The following is a 17,843-nucleotide window of genomic DNA, read 5'->3' on the forward strand; positions in this document are numbered from 1 at the left end:
CCGCTTGCATTCCTTCAACATACAAACCGTTTATAGAGCTGCGTGTTTACTCACGCAGTTTGGGTTAAGTACCTGTGCTTGGAGGGTGGCAATTCCCCAGTAATCAAACACCTTAAATCAATATCTCTATCTCTCTCTCTCACTCTCTCTCTCACTCTCTTTCACTCTTTCTCTCACTCCCTGTCTCTCATTCTCAGTCCCTCTTTCTCACTCTCTCACTCTCTCTCGTTCTCTCTCTCTCTCACTCTCACACTCACTGCTTGTCTCTCTCTCATGTTCTCTCTCTCTCTCTCTCATTTAATTTTTTTCTTATGTTGATGAAACATTGTGGTGTTGCCGGGACTCACACATTCCCTGAAAAGCTTATTTTATGTGTTTTTGTGCATGGCGAAACTGAAAGGCTGTTAAAAAGTTTTACACCAAAACATTTTACTGAAATAAGGTTGCAGTTACACTTAATTCAGATGCTTTCTCAAGTACATTCAAAATTCAAACTCAAATGTAATAATGATGAGGTGAAAATATGCATAGGCTTCTGCAGTCGCCAGTGAAACTGTGTTTGTCTTTGGACGATCATTATCATTTAAACATCAGCTTAATACTTAATAACTTCTGGCAATATGTAGGACTGCTGTTTTATGAAGGTACAGGACAATTTTCTGGAATACAGAGCCAAAGAAAAGTCTCTTTCTGTTCTGTACTATTTCATAATTGTAATTGGCTGCATAAAGATCTTTACTCATTACCTTTTGAGTGTAAATACATTTTTACTGCCAAAATAATAAGCAGAGGGAATGGGATCACTCCTTTAAGGGAAGGGAATTTCTCACAAGTGAAATTATAATCAAGATGATTATAACTATGATACAGCCTTTATCATAACTTGTACTATGATTGTCATAATAGCAGCCTTTGGATCTGATAATAATACGGTGTTATGGAGTAGCTAAGTGGACAGATTAAGAGATAGACTTGTTGTATTAATGTAACATGTGTTGTAACAGTGCCATTTATAGTTTTGGAGAGCAGATGTTAACATGTTGCTGTTTTGAAATTCTCTTCAGTGTACTCTCACCAGGGGAAGCCCTGCAGGTTTGTGAAACAGGAAGTGATGTCAGCTGGATTGGCGGTCCTTGCCTTGTGATTGGTTGGACTCATGCTGCGCTGTGCTTCTCTCCAGGATGTTGGAGTACTCGCTGGAAGGCCACTACGCCACATCAGCCATCCGCACCGTTCGTGTGCTCCGCCCCCTCCGCGCCATCAATAGAGTCCCCAGTGAGTGACCGCCATGGCACACACACACACACGCACACACACACACGCACACACACAGACTACACACTACACACACACACACACACACACACACTACACACACGCACACACACAGACTACACACTACACACACACACACACACACACACACACTACACAAACACATGCACAGACACACACACTACACACACACACACACACACACACACATACACACAGACTACACACACTACCCAAAAGTGTTTCTTTACAAAGCACATTTTGGCCAGTACATTTCACTAACGGAAATCCTGAACTCACCAAACCTTTCCCTGTACACCTAGCTGTTTTGGTCAAAGTTAAGGACCAATGTTTGTTGGCATTGGCATTGTTTGATTGCGTAACCAAACTCCTGGAGAAGGGCTGGACTCTGTTCTTTTCTGGAGTTGCTCAAGGTGAGAGGCGCCGGGCGGGTGTGGGGATACTCACAAGCCACCGGCTGAGCGCCACTGTGTTGGAGTTCCACCCGGGGAACGAGAGGGTCGCCTCTCTGTGACTACGTGTCGCTGGGGGGAAAGCTCTGACTGACGTTTGTGCTTATGCACCAAACGGCAGTTCAGAGTATCCGGCATTCTTGGAGTCACTGGGCGGCATCCTGGAAAGGGTGTCGCCCGGAGACTCCATAGTTCTGCTGGGCGACTTCAACGCTCACATCGGCAATGATGGAGAAACCTGGAAGGGGGTGATTGGGAGGAATGGCCTGCCTGATCTGAACCCGAGCGGTGTCTTGTTATTGGACTTCTGTGCTGGTCATGGATTGCCGATAATAAACACCATGTTCGAGCATAGGGTAGCTCATAAGTGTACTTGGTACCCCAGAGCACCTTAGGCCAAAGATCGATGATCGACTTTGTGGTCGTATCATCAGACCTGTGGCCGTATGTCTTGGACACTCGGGTGAAGAGAGGAGCAGAGCTGTCAACTGATCACCACCTGGTGGTGAGTTGGATCAAGTGGCCAGGGTGGCTGCCGGACAGACCCGGTAAACCCAAATGTGTAGTGAGGGTGAACTGGGAACGTCTGATGGAGGCCCCTGTTCATGAGGTCTTAAACTCCCACCTCCGGAGGAACTTCTCACACATCCCGGGGGAGGCTGGGGACATGGAGTCCAAGTGGGCCATGTTCAAAGCCTCCTTTGCAGAGGCGGCAAGCAGGATCTGTGGCCAGAAGGTCATCGATGCCTGTCGGGGCGGCAACCCAAGAACACCAGCGGTGAGGGAGGCCGTCAAACTGAAGAAGGAGGCCTTTCGGGCTTGGCTGGCCCGGGGGTCCCCTGAAGCAGCAGACAGGTACCGGGTGGCCAGAAGGGCTGTGGCTTCGGCAGTCGCTGAAGCAAAAACCCGGGTATGGGAGGAGTTCGGGAAGGCTATGGAGAAGGACTTTCGGTTGGCCTCGAGGAAATTCTGGCAAACCATCCGACGACTGAGAAAGGGAAAGCAGGGCTTGTCTCAGGCTGTTTTCAGCAGGGAAGGAGAACTGCAGACCCGGACTGGGGATATTGTCGGGCGGTGGAAAGAGCACCTGAACCCGAACAACACGTCCTCTGTGGAAAAGGCAGAGCCCAAAGACTCGGGGGAATCTGCACCTATATCCCTGGAGGAAGTTGCTGAGGTAGTCAAAAAGCTCCTCAGTGGCAGGTCGCTGGGTGTGGATGAGATTCGCCCTGAGATGCTGAAGGCTCTGGACATTGTTGGGCTGTCTTGGCTGACACGCCTCTTCAGTGTCACGTGGAGGTCAGGGACAGTACCTGCAGAGTGGCAGACCGGGGTGGTGGTCCCCATTTTGAAGAAGGGGGACCGGAGGGTGTGCTCCAATTATCGGGGTATCACACTCCTCAGCCTCCCTGGGAAAGCTTACTCTAGGGTGCTGGAAAGGAGCAGCGACAGTCTAACCTCAGATTCAGGAGGAGCAATGTGGCTTCCGTCCTGGTCGTGGAACAGTGGACCAGCTCTTTACCTTGGCGGGGTTGCTGGCGGGGTCATGGGAGTTTGCCCATCCAGTCCACATGTGCTTTGTGGACTTGGAGAAGGCTTTCGACTGTGTCCCCCTGGGGAACCCTGAAGCTGTTATTGATGCTGAAGGCTCTGGACATTGTTGGGCTGTCTTGGCTGACACGCCTCTTCAGTGTCACGTGGAGGTCAGGGACAATACCTGCAGAGTGGCAGACCGGGGTGGTGGTCCCCATTTTGAAGAAGGGGGACCGGAGGGTGTGCTCCAATTATCGGGGTATCACACTCCTCAGCCTCCCTGGGAAAGCTTACTCTAGGGTGCTGGAAAGGAGCAGCGACAGTCTAACCTCAGATTCAGGAGGAGCAATGTGGCTTCCGTCCTGGTCGTGGAACAGTGGACCAGCTCTTTACCTTGGCGGCGTTGCTGGCGGGGTCATGGGAGTTTGCCCATCCAGTCCACATGTGCTTTGTGGACTTGGAGAAGGCTTTCGACTGTGTCCCCCTGGGGAACCCTGTGGGGTGTACTGCGGGAGTATGGGGTACCAGGGCCGTTGTTACGAGCCATCCGGTCCCTGTATGACCAAAGTGAGAGCTGTGTCCGCATTCTCGGCACAAAGTCAAGCACTTTTTCAGTGGGTGTTGGACTCCGCCCAAGGTTGCCCTTTGTCACCGGTCCTGTTTGTGGTATTGCATGGACAGGATCTCAAGGCGCAGCCGAGGTGAGGAGAGTGTCCGGTTTGGTGACCTCAGAATCGCATCTCTGCTTTTTGTGGATGACGTGGTTCTGCTGGCTTCATCGGACCGCACTGGAGCAGTTTGCAGCCGAGTGCGAAGCGGCTGGGATGAGAGTCAGCACCTCCAAGTCTGAGGCCATTGTTCTCTGCCGGAAAACGGTGGATTGCCCCCTCCCGGTTGGGAATGAGTCTTTGCCCCAAGTGAAGGAGTTCAAGTATCTCGGGGTCTTGTTCACGAGTGAGGGTAGAAGGGAGTGTGAGATCGACAGGCGGATCGGTGCAGCATCAGCAGTAATGCAGGCGTTGCACCGGACCGTCGTGGTGAAGAGGGAGCTCGATTTACCGGTTGATCTACGTCCCAACCCTCACCTATGGTCACAAGCTTTGGGTAGTGACCGAAAGAACGAGATTGCGTATACAAGCGGCCAAAATGAACTTCCTCCGTAGGGTGGCCGGGCTCAGCCTTAGAGATAGGGTGAGGAGCTCGGACATCCGGAGGGAGCTCGGAGTAGAGCCGTTGCTCCTTCGTGTCGAAAGGAGCCAATTGAGGTGGTTTGGGCATCTGATTAAGATGCCTCCCGGGCGCCTCCCTCTGGAGGATTTCCGGGCTCGTCCAACTGGGCGGAGACCCCAAGGTAGACCCAGAACCCGCTGGAGAGATTATATATCTCTCTTTGCCTACTGCCACCGCGACCCGACTCCGGATAAGCGGGTGACGATGGATGGATGGATGGATTCTCATGATTAACAGTTTAACCATGTGTGCAGTCTCATGAAGGAGAATAAAACATATTTAAATGAAGTCATAATTTTAAGATGTCCTACAAAGTGCTGTCTTGTCCGGCTTATCCATTGCATTCTTCTGCATGTGAGTGTGATTTACCTGACAATTTCAGCGTATTAACATTTCTCTCCACGCGTGCATCAAGCGTGTATCTTCACCGAGCCATTTGCAATGCATGAGATAGGAGCCTACTGCGGTACATAACGAATAACACATTTCCTGGGAAACGCTGCCTTTAGCTCTCATTAGGTGTAATGAACTGTTCTCTCTTATGGTGGCATTTTTTCATAAGACAAACGGTGCAGGCTCACACACAGTGTGGGAGAGGAATGGGGATGTATTTTGTTGCAGCCATTAATAAACAGCGGCCTGTAGCGTAGTGGTTAAGGTAAAATGACTGGGACACCTAAGGTCGGTGGTTCTAATCCCGGTGTAGCCACAATAAGATCCGCACAGCCGTTGGGCCCTTGAGCAAGGCCCTTAACCCTGCATTGCTCCAGGGGAGGATTGTCTCCTGCTTAATCTCATCAACTGTACGTTGCTCTGGATAAGAGCGTCTTCCAAGTGCCAATAGTGTAGTGTAACCACAGTGAAGAGGCAGGCGACAGTTTATATTCCCCCTCATTTGATGCGGACGGTTCAGCTGTACTGACATCAGTGTTGGGAGCTGCCTACAGCGGATAGTGACAGAAATGCATTGAACAGCCTGGGATCCGTGATTTCCTTCTTTTCTGTAGCTGCCTTTACATTTTACATTTACGTTTTAGTCATTTGGCAGACGCTTTTAATCCAAAGCGATTTACAAGTGGGCGGCACGGATGGTGCAGTGGGTAGCACTGCCGCCTCACAGCAAGGTGGTCCTGGGTTCGAATCCCCGTCGGCCGGGGCCTCTCTGTGCGGAGTTTGCATGTTCTCCCCGTGTCTGCGTGGGTTTCCTCCGGGTACTCCGGTTTCCTCCCACAGTCCAAAGACATGCAGGTTAGGCTGATTGGAGAGTCTAAATTGCCCATAGGTATGAGTGTGTGAGTGAATGGTGTGTGTGCCCTGCGATGGACTGGCGACCTGTCCAGGGTGTATTCCTGCCTTTCGCCCAATGTATGCTGGGATAGGCTCCAGCCCCCCTGCGACCCTGTTCAGGATAAGCGGGTTAAGATAATGGATGGATGGATGGATTTACAAGTGCATAGGTTCTTCCACAAGTCAATGCTTCACATCCATAACTAGGAAAATACATAAGAAGTGCTGTTTTAAACATATAATCATTATAAGTTAGACAAGAGGGATAGGGATATCAGAAAGGGGGTGGGGGAAATCAGGAAGGAGGACTAAGGTAGAGTTTGAAAAGGTGTGTTTTTAGTTTGCGTCGAAATAGGGGGAGGGATTCTGCTTTCCTGACAGTGGTAGGCAAATCATTCCACCACTGAGGAACCAGAACGGAAAACAGGCGTGAACGTGCAGCTCGGCTGCCAGGTGCTCGTAGTGAGGGAACCATAAGGCGACCAGAGCTGGCAGACCGGAGTGGTCTAGCTGGGGAGTAGAGAGTGATCAGGGATTGTATGTAAGGTGGGGCACTCCCCTGAGCAGCCTGAAATGCCAACACTAGGGCCTTGAATCGGATGCGTGCGGCAATAGGAAGCCAGTGGAGGCCAATGAGAAGCGGGGTGACATGAGCTGACCTGGGCTGATTGGTGATCAGGCGGGCTGCAGCATTCTGGACCAGCTGGAGGGGCTTGATGGCACACGCTGGGAGACCGGCTAAGAGGGAGTTGCAGTAATCCAGGCGGGAAATGACGAGTGCCTGGACTAGGAGCTGGGTGGCTTTCTCCATCAGGAGATGACGGATACGGCGTATATTGTACAGAAATAACCGGCAGGTTCTGGCAGTGGAGGATACTTGTGGAGCCAGGGTGAGGCAGTTATCAAGCGTTTCCCCAAGATTCTTTGCCGTATGGGAGGAGGAAACTAGAAAGTCCTCAACAGTCAGTGAGAGGTCGATTGACGGAGAGGACTTAGCCAGGATGTAGAGAAGCTCAGTTTTGGCAAGGTTAAGCTTCAGATGGTGGGAAGTCATCCACGCAGAGATATCAGCCAAGCAGCCAGAGATCTGTGTGGTGACCTGGGTATCGGGGGGGAAGGAAATAAAGAGTTGGGTATCATCGGCATAAGAGTGATAAGAAAAGCCATGGGAAGAGATAACAGAACCAAAAGATATAGTGTATAGCGAGAAGATGAGAGGACCGAGAACTGAGCCCTGCGGGACTCCATTTTGTAGGGGGGAGGGTCAGAGACTGAGCCCCTCCAAGTCACCTGGTAGGAGCGACCAGAAAACCAAGCGAGTGCAGATCCTGTGACACCCATCCCAGTCAGTGATGAGAGAAGAATCTCATGGTTGACTGTATCGAAGGCGGCCGACAGGTCGAGGAAGATGAGGACAGAGGAGAGGGATTTGGCTTTAGCAGAGTGGAGTGCCTCAGTGACCGCGAGCAGGGCGGTCTCAGTGGAGTGGCCACTCTTGAAGCCGGACTGGTTTGGGTCATGGAGATTGTTGTGAAGAAGATAAGTGGACAGCTGCGAGCAGACTCCAGTTCCAGAGTCTTGGTGAGGAAGGGAAGAAGAGAGACAGGCTGGTAGTTGCTCAGAGCAGAGGGGTCAAGAGTAGATTTTTTGAGCAAGGGAGTGACTCTGGCCCTCTTCAGGGAAGAGGGCATGGTGCCGGAAGAGAGGGAGGTGTTGATTAGAGAGGAGAGAAAAGGGAGAATGTCATTAGATATAGATTGTAGAAGGGGAGAGGGGATGGGGTCAAGAGGACAGGTGGTCGGGCGGTGGGATGTAAGGAGTTTCAATGTGTCGGAGTCAGAGAGGGGAGAAAATTAGGTTAGGGAGTTGGGGAAGGTAGGAGGGTCAGCAGGGGGAGAGGGTTGGGAGAAGGAATTGCGAATGGCATCAACCTTTTCAAAGAAGGAGACAAAGTCATCAGGTGTGAGTGATGAGGGGGGTGGGGGGGGAGGGGGGGCCAGAAGAGAGGTAGAGACAGAGGAGTGAAAAGATGATAGGAGGGCATGGAAGGAAGCTATATCACTGGGGAGACAGGACCTTTTCCATTTTTTCGCTGCCTGCGGTTGGGTTTGGACAGCTTGTAGAGCATCAGAAAGCCAGGGATTGGGGGGGGGAGGCCCAAGCTAATTTGGTGGTGAGGGGACACAGAGAGTCAAAGGAAGATGAGAGGGAGGACATGAGGGTTGTAGCAGCATCATCGGGAGACATTCGAGAGAAAGACTCCGCGGATGGTAGGGAGGAGAGGATTGCAGATGAGAGGGTGGAGGTAGACAGGTGGCGTAGGTTCCACCGACAGGTGACAGTGGATGGTGGGAGAGATGGATGGGTGTTAGAGGAGAGTGGAAGAGAAACAGAGATGAAGGAGTGGTCAGATATATGGAGTGGTGTTACAGAGAGGTTGGTTGTTGTGCAGCTCCTTGTGAAGAGGAGGTCAAGAAGGTTGCCTGCTTTGTGGGTGGGAGGGGAAAGTGTGAGGGTAAGGTCAAAAGAAGAAAGGAGGGAGAGAAAGGTAGACTGGGTGGACTCTGAGTTGAGATTGAAGTCACCCAGGAGGATGAGGGGAGTGTCATTTAAGAGCCTATGGCAGTGTTTCAGTCCGGTTCATTCAGCACCAAGATCACGCTCTGGATATTCTCTCAAATGCTGTCATGTCTGTAATAAGGCTTCCCCCCCCCCCACATCGGTGTTTCCAGCAACTGTGTGTGTGTTTGTGTTTAAAAGATGAGAGGCACAGCTGTGTTATGTATGTATGTATGTATGTATGTACATGTGTATGCCTGTTTACTTTCTGTAATTATTCATGTAGCAGTCACAGTGAAAGGTCTTTGGGAATTTGACACAGGGTGATGTGTTTTTTGGGTAATCAGCAGCCCAGGTTTGTGAGACTGTGTAACAGGGCGGGTGTATCGGCTGTTCTGCAGGTATGAGAATGCTGGTGACACTGCTCTTATACTCGCTGTCGATGCTGGGGAACATCCTGCTCCTCTGCTTCTTTGTCTTCTTCATCTTCGGCATCGTGGGGGTGCAGCTCTGGGCCGGGCTTCTGAGGAACCGCTGCTTCTTACAGGATGATCTGAAGACGTAAGAGCCACCACTCTCAATCCCTCCCTCTCTCTCTCTCATTTTCTCTCTCACTCTCTCACACTCTAATTCCCTCTCTCACTCTCACTCTCCCTCTCTCTCTCACTGTCTCTATCTCTCTCTCTCTCTCACACTCTTTGTTTCTCTATCTCTCTCTCCTGCTTTCTCACTCTCACTCTCTCTCTCTCTCGCTCTCACTCTCTCTCTCTCACTCTGTTTCTCTATCTCACTCTCTCCTGCTATCTCTCACTCTCTCACGCTTGTGCTCTCTCACTCTCTTTCCCTCTCGCTCACTTTCATGCTCGCTCTTTCTTGCACTCTCGCTCACTCTATCTCTCACTCTATTGATTTCTGTCTCGCTCTCTCTCTTGCTCACTCTCAAGTGAGCTTAATTCATTCTTCCATCAGGCCCCATGATGCTCGGCTGTTGTGAATGTTCAGTAACGCCTGCGTCTTGCTTTGCTCTCATCAGGGAGTACAACCTGTCGCACCTGAGCCCGTACTACAGGCAGGAGGAGGGCCAGGAGAGCCCCTCCATCTGCTCCACCGCCAGCCACAACGGCATGCTGCGCTGCCATAACCTCCCCCCCCTCAAGCAGGACAAGGTGGAGTGCCGACTCAACGTCTCCCACCAAAACCTGGCCATGTACGGGTTGGACGGGGCCGGCCGGAACAGCTGCATCAACTGGAACCAGTATTACAACCAGTGCAAGCCGGGGGACCACAACCCCGACAAGGAGGCCGTCAACTTCGACAACATCGGATACGCGTTGATTGTCATTTTCCAGGTGTGCTGCCAGACCTCCCTCATCAAATACAGCCTGGCAAATTGGGGTAACTGGGCTTGAAACCTGAAGGTTAGGAGTTCACATCCCAGGTTAATTCCAAAAGTTACACCCTTGAGCAGTTGGCGGACAAGGAGGGCTGTGTCTGTTACTTAATTAGTCCTAACATTTACGCCATCTGACAGTTTAGCAATGCTTCTTGATAAGCGCATGAATGACAGCCAAACACTGTTCTTGGGTCCCTATATGAGATGTTTTACTGTGATCTAATCTATGAGTGAACCAGTGATGGTGTATATAGCAAATTGACTCAGTTGGTCAGGGTAATTGATGAAACTAAAAACCTGTATAAACACCAGCCCTGAAGGACAGGAATTGTCTACCCCTACCATTGAGTAGACTTTATACCCTTGGAAAGGTACTACAGTAGACTTTCCACCCTTGAGTAACTGGCAGGAGTTACGACAGTAGACTTTACACCCCTGAGTAACTGGCAGGAGTTACTTCAGTAGACTTTACTCCCCTGAGTAACTGGCTGGAGTTGCTATAGTAAAATGTACACCCCTGAGTAACTGGCTGGAGTTGCTATAGTAAAATTTACACCCCTGAGTAACTGGGTGTAAAGGAGAGTCTGACCTGTGCTGTGAATGACACGTTGAGAAGGGAGCAGTTCTGGAAGTTTCAGTGGATGAAATGCTAAAGAATAACAACATTAAAAACATTATTATGGGTATTAACTACCTATTGGTTCATCAGGCCTCAAGTTGCCTGTAGATGGGTTCTTGCTGCTGGGCACTGTTTGAGGTCTGTGGTCCCAGAGCCTGTCAGGGAGAGCAACCAGGCACCAGATGGAATGGCCGCACATTTAATACGTGTTGCGATGAGGCTAAATGACCCTCTCTGTGAACAAAGCCCTCCCAATGAGGGCGCAGGAGCATTTGGGAAGAGCGTGGATCAGGCACCACGCCAGCTGTGATTGGATGTGTGCTGGATAACGCGGGGTCGCAGAGCAGCCTGTTCCACATCCAGGACAGGGGCGTGGGGGTTAAACAGGGTTTGTGAGGGGAGTAACAGTCCCTCCTGGCTCTTCATTCACTTAAGACACCACTCCATCAAAGCAATCCTAATGTGCCATGTGTTTCATCAGACCTCGGTCAAATACGTAATTGTTTTGGATTCAGATACTTTCTGTGCTTGATTTACCTTTCCTGGTGCAATTGAGCAAACCAAGAGGACCAGAAGGTGGTTTCATAGAGTGTTTCATAGGTTCCAGTATAATAGACAAGTTTAGTAAAGCGTAGAAAATGCCTGGGTGTAATGATTGCTGTAGTCAAGTCAAGCATTGGTGTTCCATGTTCAAATCCACAGCAGCACAGTAATGTGTGATACTGTCTTCTTCTGAAGTACAGCACAGTACACGTGTCTTTAAAAGTAATGCTGAAAATACGATGAAGTCCAGACCATATAGATTTCACTACAGGAGTTTGCTGCACTAACAAGCTGGCTGTCGTTCTTTGCTGCTGAAAAGTGCAATCAAGGTTTATCCTCATTTCCACCCCATTGTTTCTCCTTTTGTGTTTGGCTACCACTCACTTCTGAGAAACCGCAAGCACACACAAAATTTTGCAGTCAAGCTTTGTAGTCAAGAGACAGTTTTTCTAGAAGGTTCTCCACAGAGGTGAACACTACACTTTCAGCTGATAGTTGTCTGCAGTGTGAGTGAGTGAGTGCGTGTGTGTGTGTGTGTGTGTGTGTGTGTGTGTGTGCAGGTAGACTGCTCTCAATTAGGTACTTCTGGGGCTGGACTGAAGAAAGGATGAGACTGAATAATTGTTTTTGCCAATATTTGCCTGTGATATCAAAGCCAGTCTCTCAGAATGATTGCTTGGTAATTGCAAAATTTTAACACATATTTGTTCACTTCAATAAGAAATAGGTAAAAAGAGAACCTAAAACTCCACCTAGTACAATTCCTTAAAAATATTAATTTTCTTGCTTGGTAGAAGTTAATATTTGCCTGTATGATCTCTAAGCTAATTGCCTGGATCAGAATCTGATTGCGTGGAAATTGGAAAATGTTTGCAGAGTTCAAGACCTTTATTCTTTCACTTCAGGATTGAAGTTTTATAAATATTCAATAAATATCAAAGGAGAGCCATACAAAAACTTAATTCCTTATTGTTCATTTTCTTGCTGGATAGTGTGGATGCAAATCTGCTCTCAGCAAAGTCATTATTTACACAGAAAGAACTGGGTAAACCCAATAAACTGCTTGGGGGAAGAAGGCTCATTTGAATATGTGATCTTGGTGACAGTAGAATAACAGTAGACATTTTGAGTATGAGGTCATTTAAAATGCACACTTATGAACTGAAGTTGTGGAATTGAAATGTGCGCTGGGTTCAGCCCCCTCCGCTTTAACTCTCTCCCTTCTGTTCTCCCTGCAGGTCATAACCTTGGAAGGATGGGTGGACATCATGTATTATGTAATGAATGCGCATTCCTTTTACAACTTTATTTATTTTATATTGTTCATAATAGTAAGTAAACTTTGTTCATTTATGTACTGAATTTTTTTGTGCATGACATGTAATGTGCTGCTTTATTGCATATTAGTTCAAATCAATGAAATGGTGCAGATCGTATTTATGTTACAGCAGACAATATGAGTATATTCTGCAGTGGTGTTATCTGTGGTGCTGGCACCATACCAAGCAGTGGTGCACACTGCTCACTCCCCGACTGTGTAACCTTGCACTCAGACTGCCTGCAAAAAGCTGCGCTTCGCACAGTTCAGCAAAAGCCCTGGAAAGGAACTCTTTAAAATCTGTGAAGTTAAGTTAACTGCCATGTTCCTCAAATCACAGTCCTCAAGGGCTGAGAACCACTGGTTTTCCACCCTCCCTTTACCTGGGAGTCAGGTGTGAAGACAGCCTGGCCAATCAGTAGCACTAATTGTTCAGTTAATTACCTGTGAGAAAAGAAAACTGATTTGGATTCGAGCACCAGATTTGATGACCCCTGCTGTAGACGATTGAGGCAAAGCTTCGGACTAACAGCTCTGTTTCACTGTAGCCTGTAGTTTTAGTTAATTTGTTGGGGCGGTTACCGGGCAGAATAACTGATGCGCTGCTGCTTGTGTGTCCGGCAGGTGGGCTCCTTCTTCATGATCAGCCTGTGCCTGGTCGTGATCACCACCCAGTTCTCGGAGACCAAGCAGCGGGAGAACCGGCTGATGCAGCAGCAGCGGGCGCGCTTCCGCTCCAACGACAGCACGCTGGCCAGCTTCTCGGAGCCGGGCAGCTGCTACGAGGAGATGCTGCGCTACATCGGCCACCTGTACCGCAAGGTGAAGCGGCGTCTGCTGCGCCTCTACAGCAGCTGGCAGAGCAAGCGGAGGAAGAAAGTCAACCCCAACGGTGACGGCGGGGTCTGGGGAGCGGGCGGCGGGGCCAACGGGCGCAGCAGGAGGAGGTGGAACCAGTCCATCCACCACCTCATAAATCACCATCACCTCCACCACCATCACCTCAGCAACGGCACGCCCTGCGGAGAGGTCGTGGACATGGTGGAGATGAAGCCCCTGGTGGCACCGCCCGAGCTGAGGCTGCCAGCCCTGTCCGACGACCCCCCGGCCCCTCCAGCGGGGGCCGAGTCAGTTTCCGGGGCGGCCGAGGACAACGAGGGCCTCCTGCAGGTCCCACAGGCCAACAACTCCCCTTCAGGAGCGCTACTGGGGAGAGTCAATGGGGGCATGAACTACCCCACCATCCGGCCCTCTCTCATCTGCCCCTCCACTGCCCTCAGCCCCAGGGCCCGGGGCAGGAGGGTGGCCAACCACTTGATGAGCCTGACCCTGAGCGTGGGGGAGTATGGTAGGTCTTTTTATCTCTTCAGACCTGTCATGTCTCCTCCCACTGTGGTGGGAGGTCCTCACTGTCATGGAGCTACAGAGTCACTGCCCATCTGTTGCTGAAGACTGAAAACATACTGGTTTAACCTGTACCCTGACTCGCCTAATGCTGAACTCTGAACATTTTGCAAGTGTTTCCTAGCCCTGTCTGTGCTAAATCTGGATTATGTAACCCATATTCCATAGTAGGTCATTCTCCATGGTATTCACAGGGTTGTCACCTGCGATTTGGGCTCCATAAGGAGATCTCACTTCAGACCCCACCAAAACAGAGAATACTATGTTCTCTATGTTTTGAGGACTCCTGTCAGTCAAGGCCCTTGGAATCATCCTAACCCCCTCCCCCTACCATTACCCCTATGAGTATTTACTTTATTTATTTAGTGTTCAGATGATTACTATTGGCTGTGACCATAATGACTTGGCATCAGCAATGTTCATTATTGCTTAAACCTGTGTATGTGTGTATAAGTGTGTGCTAAATGCCCATATGCACTGAGCATTTTAATCCCATAATATGACTTTTTTCTCAAGTATAAAATTGTTTTAAGGCACTGTTTGCTTGATAAGTGCAATTAGGCATTGGCAAATCAAAACTGCCTCAATTTATTTTATGGTTTTGCTGTATGCCGCAGTGTGATGTGATGTGATTTGAGATGTGATCTCATGTAGTCCCATGCAGGCTCATGAGTGAGGTGTGGTTTTAGCTGACAGCTGGTGTCACACTGAGTCAGACCAGTGTAGCTTACATCATGTGACAGAAAATCCATGGCTGAGATGCGATATATGTGCATATGTGCATAACCTCCGCTCTCTATCGCCCTCCTCCCTTGCCCCCAGAGTCACCGATTCCCTCCCTCCTCTTGAATCCTTCTCCAAACTACCCACTGATTCTGCATCTTCCGTGCTGCTTTCCTCTCTCTCCTCAGCCCTTGACTCTCTCTGTCCTCTTGTCTCTCGGCCTGCTCGATCCTCCCCTCCCAGCCCATGGGTTTCTGACCTTCTACGTTCCTCCAGGCCAAGCCTACGTGCAGCTGAGAGGAAGTGGAGGAAATCAAAAGACCCGTCGGACCTGTCTTCCTACCAGTCTCTCCTGGCGGAATTCTCCTCCGCTATCACCACTGCCAAAAGAAATTACTACCAAACAAAAATCCAGAACTCCACTTCTAACCCTCGTCAACTGTTCTCCATTTTCTCCTCTCTCCTCAGCACACCTCCCCCACTATCTCAGTCCTCGCTCACTGCTGATGACTTTGCGGTATTTTTTGACGAAAAGGTTGCAGATATCCGCAGCACCTTCGCGACCACCACCACTTCTATGCCTGCCTCCATTTCTGTGTCTGCCCCCTGTTTCTCCTCTTTCTGTCCCCTTACAGATACTGATGTGTCTCACCTCCTGCTCTCCCACCGCCCTACTACTTGTGCCCTGGACCCCATCCCCTCAAACCTCTTTCAGGCAATCACGCCTGACATCCTCCCGTTTGTCACCGCCCTTGTTAACTCCTCTCTGTCCTCTGGCTGCTTTCCCTCATCATTCAAGAGGGCCTACATCACCCCGCTCCTAAAGAAACCCACTCTTGACCCCTCCTGCATTCAAAACTACCGTCCGGTATCTCTCCTTCCTTTTCTATCCAAATCCATTGAACGAGCCGCCTCCAACCAACTCTCTTCCTTCCTCTCTCAGAATAACCTGCTGGACCCCCACCAGTCCGGCTTCAGACCTGGCCACTCGACGGAGACTGCACTCCTCTCTGTCAACGAGTCCCTTCAGGCTGCACGAGCAACCTCTCTCTCCTCTGTCCTGATCCTTCTTGACCTCTCTGCGGCGTTCGACACGGTCAACCACTCCATCCTCTTAGCCTCCCTGGCATCTACAGGGATCTGTGGCACAGCCTTAGAGTGGATCCAATCTTATCTCTCTGGCCGGTCCTCCCAGGTGTCCTGGGCTGGAGGAGTGTCAACCCCTCTCCCCCGTTGTTACAGGAGTCCCCCAGGGCTCAGTCCTCGGACCCCTCCTCTTCTCCATCTACACGAGATCCCTTGGCCCCGTTATCTCTGCTCATGGCATCTCCTATCATTGTTATGCCGATGACACCCAACTCTTTCTCTCCTTCCCCCCATCAGACACACAGGTCTCTACCCGTATCTCCGCCCGCCTGAGAGACATCCAGAGCTGGATGGGCAACCACCATCTAAAGTTCAACCCAGATAAGACGGAGGTGATCTTCATCCCTGCTTTAACCTCTCCCTTCTCTGATTTCTCCATCTCACTAGGGGATACCACAGTGACCTCATCCCCTAGTGCAAGAAACCTTGGAGTGGTGATGGACAACAGGCTATCCTTCTCCACGAACATCGCTACGGTGACCCGGGCGTGCAGGTTCTTCCTGTACAACATCCGGAGAATCCGACCCTTTCTCACCACCTACTCCACTCAGCTCCTTGTTCAAGCAATGGTCCTGTCCCGCCTGGACTATTGCAATTCTCTGCTGGCTGGCCTTCCAGCATCTGCCATCAGACCCCTACAACTCATCCAGAATGCTGCAGCCCGTCTGGTATTCAATGTTCCCAGACATTCACATGTCACCCCCCTGCTCAGCAACCTCCACTGGCTGCCTGTTATGGCTCGCATCAAATTTAAAACTTTGGTGCTCGCATACCAGGCAGTTAAAGGATCAGCCCCTGTATATATTCAATCCCTTATCAAGACCTATACACCAACAAGACCCCTCCGTTCTGCCACTTTGTGCCGTCTGGCGCCTCCCCCTCGCCACACCTGCACTTCACGCTCACGACTGCTGTCTGTCCTGGTCCCACGGTGGTGGAATGACCTCCCGGTGAATGTCAGAACAGCAGAGTCTCTGACCTCCTTCAAGTGCAGACTGAAGACCCATCTCTTCAGGCTACACCTTTCCCTCCCCAACTCACAATCACTGTGATTAGCCTTAGACCGTAATGGCACTTATGTATAGATATCGTTACTTGTATAGGTATTGTTGTTTTTATTGGCTGTTGTTGTATTCTAGCTGCCAACAGTGGTATGCTAGTTTGAATGTTGATTGTACTCTTCAAGGGTTCTGAATTTCTGTATGTTTACACTAGGACTCGGAACTGTACTGTCCTCTCAGGTCTACTTTTGCACTTGTTCTTGTGATTGATTTGCACTTTGTTGTACGTCGCTCTGGATAAGAGCGTCTGCTAAATGCCACGTAATGTAATGTAATGTAATGTAATTTGCAGTGTGAGGGATCAGGGATACTGTTCTGTGTCCCCCAGCAGAGATGGAGGTCTGTGTGTCATGGTTTCCCCAGCCTACATATGGAAATTCCAAGTTTTTACCGCTCTAGACCGTGAGAGGGGGCGTGCCGGCCAAGTTCATCGTGCGGGTGTAATCATTGCCAATCACGGCCAGCTGTGTGGAGAGCTTCCTGGCACCGCTCTGGGATTTGATGTTTCATTCTGACACGTACACTGAGCCGGTAAAGAGGTAGCTAGAGCCCAATGTGAAGTGGCTCCACCCAAATGGCCCCACAGGTTTTTGCTTTGGTTGAGAAAGTTGAGCAAATTTAGTTGGGTTTAGGGACTCAAAACAATAGTATAGCAGTAATTTTGATTGGTTGAAAAAGTATAGGGTCGAGAGTGCCATATGGCATTCTTGGGATTTTCTGGTAGTTACGCTGAAGTCTCGCTAAATGAGTCCATATCTCTCACTCCCTCAGGCGTGTCCCGAGATGCCAGCCGGTCCGGGCTGCCCATGGAGGGCGTGGTGGTGGGCGCAGACCTGCTGAACTGCCCCTACTGTGTCCAGGCACTGGAGAACCCCGACCTGGAGCTCAATGAATCGGACAGCGGCGTCTCCGCAGCTGACGGGATAAACGAGTTCACCCAGGACCGCTGCCGTGGCAACGAGGGTCGCCCAGGGCGCTCCCATAGCCAGCGGCGACGAGCACAGGTCCGGGACAGGAACTGCCTGGCCTTCTGCTGGGAGGTCTTCCGCAAGAAGCTGGAATGCATTGTGAAGAGCAAGTACTTCAACCACGGGATTATGATCGCCATCCTCATCAACGCACTCAGCATGGGTATCGAGTACCACCAGCAGGTGAGTGAGTGCCAGCACCCAAATCCGCCGCTGTGAATATCCTTGTCGTAAGAGCAGGGTGATCAGCAGCTCACAGTCTTCCAGGGGTGAGAACTGCTGCTTTTCCATCCTCCCTTTACCTCAGAGTC

General features: G+C 50.2%; 1 protein-coding gene across 1 annotated transcript in view; it reads left to right on the forward strand.

Moving 5' to 3' along the window:
- The window catches only part of LOC133114037 (voltage-dependent T-type calcium channel subunit alpha-1H-like), a 59,882-nt gene that overhangs the window by 11,625 nt on the left and 30,414 nt on the right, over nt 1–17,843 (forward strand). The window contains 7 exon segments of the mRNA XM_061223233.1: nt 1,181–1,275; nt 8,759–8,918; nt 9,391–9,706; nt 12,151–12,243; nt 12,855–13,578; nt 14,601–14,607; nt 17,355–17,715. Coding sequence (XP_061079217.1) covers nt 1,181–1,275; nt 8,759–8,918; nt 9,391–9,706; nt 12,151–12,243; nt 12,855–13,578; nt 14,601–14,607; nt 17,355–17,715 — 1,756 coding nt within the window.

The sequence above is a fragment of the Conger conger genome, chromosome 16 (assembly GCF_963514075.1).
Source record: "Conger conger chromosome 16, fConCon1.1, whole genome shotgun sequence".
NCBI lineage: Eukaryota > Metazoa > Chordata > Actinopteri > Anguilliformes > Congridae > Conger > Conger conger.